Here is an 8436-nt window from a genome sequence, read left to right as displayed (position 1 = left end):
ATCATGGTATGAGCCCCCCCACTGGCACTCCCAAGCTCTCATTGTGTGAGCCCCCCAATGGCATCCCCAAATCCTCACTCTGAACCCCCCAGGCACCCCAAAACCCTCACTGTGTGAGCCCCCTGGACATCCGCAAACCCACTGCTGTGTGTGCTCCTCATCCAACTAAACCCACCGCTTTCCAGCCCCATACCCTTCACAGGGAGCATCTAGGCACCAGCCCCCATCCACCATGCTCCCCAGGCCGCCCTGTGCACCCCCAGCCCATTGCTCTTGCTGCACCTTGGCACCCCAAACCCATTGCTGAGGCTGCCCCCAGTCCCTCAAACCTCTGCATGTGCTCCAGGCCAGCTGGGGGCTTGGCAGCTCTCTCCCAGCGCCCAGGCTCTGGCCCTGCCCCACAGCTGGCTTCAGCACTCACACAAGAATGACAAAGAAAAATAAATAAGCTCTGAGCTGTGAGACTCAGCACAGAAAGCGGGGAGCAGGGAGAGCTCACCAAGCAGAAGGCTGTTCGCAAATCCTGGTGCAGCAGGATGGGGAACTAATAGAGGGGCTGTGGCTAGTGTCACTTGCAGAGATCACAGCCCTGACCCTGTTCCCAAGATCCCAGGCCTCCAGTGCTGTGACGCTGGCGATGCCCAGCACAGGACATGTCCCTGTCTGCCTGTAACAGTCCTCGTGATGGCTGTGTCTTGGCCCTCAAGAGATGAGTTGGCTGGGCCTCAGCCTGGAGCTCAGGATTTGCCCCCCTTCCCTCCCCACAAACCAGCCCCAGGTTGGCAGCCTCAGCAGAGATGAATCCTTAGGGCCTGATTTTAGGGGTGCTGAGCACCCATAAGTCCCATGATTGCTCAGCACCCCTGAAAGGAGCCCCACAGCTCCAGCTGTGCCTCATATTCCATCCCCCTCAGTGTCATGCAGAGATCAATCCAGGGACAGGAGCACGGCCTGCCCTGTGCCAGCTGCTGGGTGCTCTGCCAGTTAGCCACAGGGTGCCCCATCCCCACGTGTGCTGTGCGGTAAAGGGCCACCTGGGCTGGCGGGAGTCGGCAGGGGCTGAGATGGCAGCAATGCTGTGGCTAGTGAGAGTAAAATGGGTGTGGGGCTGTGCCATCCCCACCCGACAAAGTGGGTCTTGAGGCCTAGGCAGAGCTGCAGCTCCACCTGGCCTACAAGCCCAGCCAGCACTGCCCTGAGTCCCACCCCACTGCTCCCGGGGGAGATCAGTGTCACCCCTTGATACTGGGGTGCTGAGGCACTTTGAGAGTGGGGACCTGTCCAAGGGCAGCCAGTGCGTCTGGGGTCAGACTAGGCACCAGAATCCAGGAGCACCCCTGCCCCCAGTGAGCCTGAAACCTCAGCCTGACCAAGGACCTTCTTGTTAAGGACAATGGTTCTGCCAGATACAACCCCCCACCCCGCCAGCTTCTCTGGGGCAGCAGGACTAGGACAGCTGTGGGGCAGGGATTCTCCATGCTGCTGGGCACACTGTCAGGGGCAGACAGGCCAAGCAGTGCAGGATGGCCCTGTGAGGAGGGCAGGGGGCTAGCCCCCAACAGACCTGGGTTCTCTTCCTGGCTGTGCTGCAGCTCTACAGGGTCACCTTGGGCAGGTTGCCTCCTCCTCTGGCCTGTTTGTTCTCCCAGCCTGTGACTCGCTCTCCTTCTGCCATGCAGTAGGGCCCTGATCTCACCACAACTCTCACCATTCCCTCTGAGACTCTTGGTCTGGTGTGATGGAGCAAGCTCTTGGAGGCAGGGCAGTCTCTGCTGGGGGTTGGGAACCTGGAGCAGGCAGCTGTTTGTCCCACATGCTCACTACTAGGGTGGTGGGAGGAGGGGAGCTGTCTGTGCCAGGGGGTTGGCACTGTTCCTCCTCTGACACTGACTTGCTGAAGGACCTTGGGTGACTCACTTCCTCTATCTGGGTTTGACCCCCTTTCCTGGGATGTTATTTCCTGCTCCAGAGTTTGGAGGAGGAGGAGGGGGTGGGGACAGCTCTCAATGGGCAGTGAAGCTGCATCCAGGTACAATATTAGTGGTGGGATTAGAGCCCACAGCCCGAGAGACACCTGGTTCCTGGGTCACCCTAGTCAGACAGGAGCTTCCCGGAAGGTGATTGCCCAGGGAGGTGGCACACAAGCCTCCCTATGGCTGGGCCAGCCAGACTCAGGACCTTGGGGGGATCCAGGGGCAGCCCCTTGCCTTGCTATAGACAAATGCTCAGGGCCTGATTTTCAGAGTGCTCAGCACCCCTGCAAAGAGCCCCACAGCTCCTTAGCTCTGCCCCATAGTCCATCCCTTGGGCCCTCCACTTCCTCTAGCAGGAGTCGCACTGTCTGTGCCCACACAACTGCCTCCTCCTGTGACACTCGGCCTTCTGGAGCAGGGCCGAGCTGCCTCTGGCCTCCTGGAGCCCAGCTGCCTTGTCTGAATTGCTTCAAATTTTCCAGGAAAGCTCTGTCTTGCTGGAGCAGCATGAAGCTGGAGGGCTCTGGGCTGGGGACCTTTCAGAGGGGGCAGGGCACAGCTGGCTGGGCTCCAGCCGTGGTGGAGCCAAGGGGGCTCCGCACCGAGGGGGAAGTGGCTCTCTCCAGCCCTTGAGCAGCCAGGACAAACGGGGCAGGAGCTGCCCGAGTCCCCCCGAGGCTAACGGCCCCAGCACCTCTCTTCAGCCTGCCCCGTCTGGCTGGGCTCCCGCGGCAGCCAATGGGTTCAGCCAGGGGCTGTCTGTTAGTCTGTCTGGCTCCCCCAAATACTAACAAGCAGCAGGATCCCAGCAGGCCTGCGGCCGCCCCAGTGCCAGACCCCCCAGTCGCCAGGGCTGGAGTTGCCTCGCCGGAAGCGGGGGCGAGGGGCCGCCCCTCCCCCGCCAGCCAGCCTGGAAACTTTCCCTCCTTGGGGACTTGGATGCTCATAAGAAAACAACCGCATTTTTGGTCACGTTGGACCGAGGGTTCATGACTCTGTGGGAAAGGCCGAGGGATGGGACCGGAGCCAGCCCAGCTCTGTGACCCCAGGGCGCACATCCCCCGGGCCTGCCCCCTCTGGAGCCCCCTGCCCCAGGGGCCGGAGTCCCGCTGCTTCCGACCCCTCCACAGTCATCTGCCCACCGCGGCCCGAGCCCCACCGCGCGCCGCGGGGACCCCTCGGCCCGGCTGCCGCCAAAGAGCCCGGCCAGCTCCCTACCTGCCAGCGCCGGCTCGGGCAGGGGGCGCTGGCTGGGGCTGGGGCTGGGCCTCGCCGGGAGCGGAGCAGAGGGGCCGGGAGGGGAGGAGGCAGCGGCGTGAGAGCCTGAGGAGGCGGCGGCCGGGCCCCGCCCCGCGCAGAGGAGGGGCGGCCGGGCCGGGCCGGGCCGGGCCTCAAGCCGCTGGCGGGGCAAGTTTCCCAGGGTCCGGGAGGGAGGGACGCAGCCAGGGCGCGCTGGTGTGTGGCTCTGCGGCGCGGGGCTCGCGGCCCCTCCATGGATCTCTAGGGCGGGGGCGGTGGAGCAGCGGGATGGGCTCGGGACCCGGGGCCCGGGCGCTGCTGGGCGGCGGCCTCCTGGGCATCGCGCTGCTGGCGCAGCTGGGAGCCGGAGCAGGTAAGCGGCTGGGGAGAGAGGGGGGGACCCGGGCGGGGATCGGGCAGCTGCGGGCGCCAGGGGACCCCCTCTCCTGGGGAGCTCTAGCAGCGCCGCCCGCTCTTGGGGTACTTTCGGGGTCCCCTTGGCGGGGAGGGGCTCTCGCGGCGTGTGGGGGCCCTGGCGGCTTTGGGGTTCCCAGGGTGGAGTCGCGTGGGGCGTCGTGTGCAGGGGGGGGGGGCTCTCGGGCCCCTTCGCTTCCTCCTTACAAACTTTGCCCAACTTTTTTCTCCGGGCGGGGGGGGGGGGGGATCAAAGCCGTGTGCGGGGCCGCCTCCTGCCCCCCCCCCGGCACAGATCGGCGGCTGAATGGGGGGCGGGGGGGCGGCTCTGTCCAACTTGGGAGCCGCTTGTAACTCCTCTGTGGGGCTGCCCCTGCCCGGAGCCCCCTCTCCTGGCCGCGCCGGGGCGGGGGCGGGAGCGGGAGCGGGAGCGGGGTCGGAGCACAAAGGAGCCCTGCACCATTGTGTGAGCCGCGCTCGGGGAGGGGGCGCCCGGCCCCGCCCGCGCACTTGGCTGCACTGATTCGAGCTGCGCGGAGCGGCCCCGCGCTGCGCCTTTTTCCTTACCGACGGGAACAAACTTTCCTCGCAGCCTGCTCCAGCCGCCGGGAGCGCGGGGAAACCCGGCCCTGGAGCGCGGATCCGGCTCCGCCGCTCGCTTCCCGCCCTCCTGCGCTCGCGGCCTCCTCCCCGGGCTCTCCACGCGCCGGAGGGGGTGCAGGAACCCCGGGCCGGGGGGCAGCTGGGACTGCCGGGAAATGGCTTCCCACGAGGGGGGCACTGGAGCTGGCACGTGTGGCGGGCGGCGCGTGGGATGGGGGAGGAGGGGCTGAGGTGCTACACAGATGCCCCAGCAGCTGCTTTGCCTCCTCCCCCCAAACTCCTCTGTGTTGGTTGGAAGGAGTCCTGGGGCGCCCCAAGAATGGCCCAGTCCGGGCTCCGGCCGCTCCCCGGAGCTGGGTTGTGGGGAGCACCCAGGAGGCCAGGTGAGAACTGTGAATGCTGAGGGGGTCTGCTGGGCCGGCTGGCACCTGGCTCTCCTGGCCACCCCTGCCAGGCAAGTAGCAAAGTCAGCAAGAGTCCTGGGAGCCCAGCCACCCCCGCAGTAGCCCAGGCTGCCTAGTGCGTGAGCTGGGAAAGGTGGTGATGCATAGGGGAGATAAGATGATTTAATTGGGTGTCATGCACAGACATGCCAGCACACGGCAATGTGCCCGTGATGAGAGAGTTGCTGCGAAGGGTAAATATGGTGCAGGGTTGTTATTCAGCGTGGGTTTCGCTCACCCATGAAGCCACCCGACTGGTCTGTGCGGCTGCGGGTGCCCATCCTGCTGCTGCACTCCCAGCTCATGGGAGCGCATGTGGCTGGGCCCAGGGCCTGTGGAATGGCTGCTGCAGGTTGGGATGCCCTGGAGTATCATCCCCCCCACCCCCCTCCGCCTGGCTGGACATAGACCAGCATTGTTCTTGTTGAGCAACTCGCTGCGCCGCGGGAGTCCCGCCGTTGGTTTCTCAGCACTGCGTGGCCCCACGGCTAGACAGGGATCTGGGCACGCTGCTCCCGCACAGACTGCTGGTGTCAGCCCCCCCCTCACGGAGCCTTGGGACATCTCAGTCCTGCAGCCAGGAGCCAGTCTCCAGACAGTGCTCTCGCTAGGGAGAGGTGGCCCTAGCCTGTGTGCCAGCCCCTGTGAGGACAAGGCCTTTGTAGCTGCAGCTGCTCGGACCCCTCCTCCAGCAGCCATGGGGGCTGGGCAACAGGGGGCTCAACTTGGACTGCTCTGGGAAAGAATATAAGAATGGCCATACTGGGTCATACCCCAATATCCATCTATCCCAGTGTCCTGTCGTCTCCCTGGACCAATGCCAGGTACCCCAGAAGGACTGGACAGACCAGGCAATCATCAAGTGATCCAGCCCCCATTGCCTATTCCCAGCTTCTGACAAACAGGCTAGGGACGCCTTCCGTGCACATCCGGGCTAATAGCCACCCGTGGACCTGTCCTTCACGAATGTATCTAGTTCTCTTTTGAACCTTGCTACAGCCTTGGCCTTCACATGGCAAGGAGTTCCACAGGTTGACAGTGTGAGGTGTCAAGAAAGACTTCCTTTGGTTTATTTTAATCTTGCTGCCTGTTCATTTCATTTGGTGACTTGTAGCTCTTGTGGTATGAGGAGTAAATTATACTTCTTTAGCTGCTTTCTCAACGCCAATTCCTGCCTGGCACTGTAGAAGTAGAAATCAGGTTGGGGGGAGGTGGATTTAGTGCGCCCCCCCCCCCATCCTAGTGTGCCTGGGGCAGCAGCCTGGGGTACTCTTGTGCTAGGGATGAGCTGCAGGGCTATGGGGAGTGGTCTCCCCCTTCTGGAGTTGAAATCTTGGAGGGACCGGCAATAGCCCATAGCTTTGCCTGCATCCTGGGGCCAAGGTCCTACCTTTCAAATATCAGAGGGGTAGCCATGTAAGTCTGTATCTGCGAAAACGACGAGAAGTCCTGTGGCACCGTATGGACTGAGATTTATTGGAGCAGACGCTTTCGTGGGCAGAGACCCGCTTCCTCAGACGCATCTGTGAGGCTATAAGGTGCCATAGGACTTCTTGTTTTTACCTTTGCAAAGCTGCTTGCTTCACTGAGCCTGCCTGTTTCCAGGGCTTTCCCGTGTGGTTTTGGTCACCCCATTTGTATTCCTCTTTCCGCCAGACCAGCCTGGCTCAGCTTGGCACTCACCAAGTGGCTCCTCTGTGCCCGCGTACGGCACTACAGGCTCCCTGGGGTGTGGGGTGTGACAGCTTGTGGGCCTGCCTGATGTTATCCCCTAGATGAAGGGGCTGGAGGGAGTGGTTGCCTTGCTAGCCCTGTGGAATGGGTGGGGGACAGCAGTTGGGTGGCAGTGGGTGGGTGTTCTCTGCACCTCTCCTGGGAGCTGGCCTGTCACTTCTGCACCCTCAGACAGAGTGGAACCCTGCCTCACTGGCACCGGCTGTGCCCGGGGAGTGTGTAGAGCCCAACAGCTGCCTCCCCTCCAGATGCAGAGAGGGCCAGCCGGCTGAGCCATTCACTCGCCTGTCCCTTTCTTCTCCCCACTGCGTTGCTAGCCTGCGAACAAAGCCGCTAGGCAGCTGGAGAGCTGTGGAATCTGGAGAGGGCCGCGGAGCTGCCTGAACAATCACACTGTCTAATCCGGTTGTAAACACTCCTCCCACAAAGCCATGGGCTGCAGTAGTGGGGAGACCCAGGGACCCCACTGATGTGCTCTCTAAAGTTTTCCTTCCATGTGTGAAATAAATTTTGTGTGGGCCGAGGCATGTGTGATGTGCACCACCAGTAAAAACACATGTTGCTGGCTGAGGGTGCTCTGCTAATTGTCTGGGCAATATTTGACTCTCTCCTGGGTGGCCATTCAAGTGCTCAGGTAGTGGTGAAGGCTGGACCTGACCAGCCCTGGGATGTGTGAGGCTGGAGGCTGGCTTGCCCCAGCACAACCAGTGGAGGCCACATGCTCCCTTGCTCTATCTGAAAGGACGTTGGGGACCTGTTCTCAGGGGATCTCTGCCTGGGCAGGGAGCGCCTTCCCCTGTGGTTTGGAACTGGGGCCTGAACCTGCTTGTCCACCCAGGGTGGGGAGCAGGAATCCAGGGGGCTGGAGTGTGCATCTCTCAAGCCCCCTACTCTCAGGGTTTTTGACAAAACTCAGCCCTTCACCTGCCATGGGTGAGCCTCCCTGGGCTTGCTGATTGCACCCAAGGATGCCTTCTGGGGCCAGTGGTGCGACTTGTGCTGTGCCTTGGGACTGGAAGACAGGACCTGACACTTCCATCACCCCTGCATCTCTAGATCCTTCTCTTCACCTGCCTTCCCCTTCAGCTGGATCACAGCTGGCACTTGCTAGAGGCGAGAGGCCTGGCTCTCTCAAACTAGCCACTGAGTTGGAGTCAGTGGCACTGTTGGGGCAAGGAGCAGTTGGCCAGGTCGAGATGCCAGCCCTGCTGTCCCATCATAGTCAGTTCTGGTCCAGCTATGGGTCCTTGGCTGGCAGAAACAGCCCTCCCCCTGCCCTAGGGAGCTGTAGCAACTGGATCCCTGACCAACAGCCTTGGGCACTGGCCGCACCTTCCCTGGGACCCTGAGCAGGTCAGGGCTGCTTCTGCCCCGGCAGAAATCTCCCTCGAGAGGCAAGTGAGTAGCCCACTTGTTGGCAGCGTTTCAGATAGAACCCAGGAGTCCTGGCTGCCTCATCTCACCCCCCTTCACTTTTCCCCTGGTCTGGATCCTGCATCCTGCTTGGCAACATCCACTCGGTTGGATTGGCCTTTGGGTCCCCCCGCTGCTACTTCAGACAGCTGGGAAGTATCTGCTGGCGCAGCTGGCGGGTCCCTGCCTGTCTGCAGTACTTTCACTGGCTCTGCTTAGGCCACCATTGGGAAGGATCCCAGGTTGGTAGGTGGGGCTGCTGGGCAGTAGGGGTTGCTGGGGGGCGACCCTCACTAGGGATGCCCATCAGGAGAGCCTGCAGGCCCCTGGTGCAGAGGGATGGGGGGCTGTGGCCCAGCGTGCACTGCGCTGGGGGAAGGACCCTGTGCTGCCCGTCCCTGCTGTGTGGGGTGAGAGCGTTCTGGGGGCGGGAGGGCCAGGGCCAGGTGTGCGTTGACACGGTGCGTGCCTTGCTATCCGGGAGCCCCTCACTGCCTGCGGCACCTCGCAGTAGGGACTGCCGGGGGCAGGGTCCCAGACCCCTCCCCCGAGTGAGGGGCTGGGGGCGCTTGTGTTGGCAGCAGGTGCTGTGTTTGAGGTGCCCTACCCTGTGGGAA

The 8436-nt window shown here is 62.9% G+C and overlaps 1 protein-coding gene across 1 annotated transcript in view; it reads left to right on the top strand.

Moving 5' to 3' along the window:
• The first annotated feature begins 3416 nt into the window (after positions 1 to 3416).
• Positions 3417 to 8436, top strand: part of NOTCH3 (notch receptor 3) — a 46321-nt gene continuing 41301 nt past the window's right edge. Inside the window, exon 1 of the mRNA XM_074979555.1 lies at positions 3417 to 3585. Within this exon, the coding sequence (XP_074835656.1) occupies positions 3501 to 3585 (85 nt within the window). The 5' untranslated portion in view covers positions 3417 to 3500. The remainder of the gene's footprint in view (positions 3586 to 8436) is intronic.

Source organism: Carettochelys insculpta, chromosome 29 (genome assembly GCF_033958435.1).
Source record: "Carettochelys insculpta isolate YL-2023 chromosome 29, ASM3395843v1, whole genome shotgun sequence".
NCBI lineage: Eukaryota > Metazoa > Chordata > Testudines > Carettochelyidae > Carettochelys > Carettochelys insculpta.
This window is presented reverse-complemented; position numbering and strand designations above follow the sequence as displayed.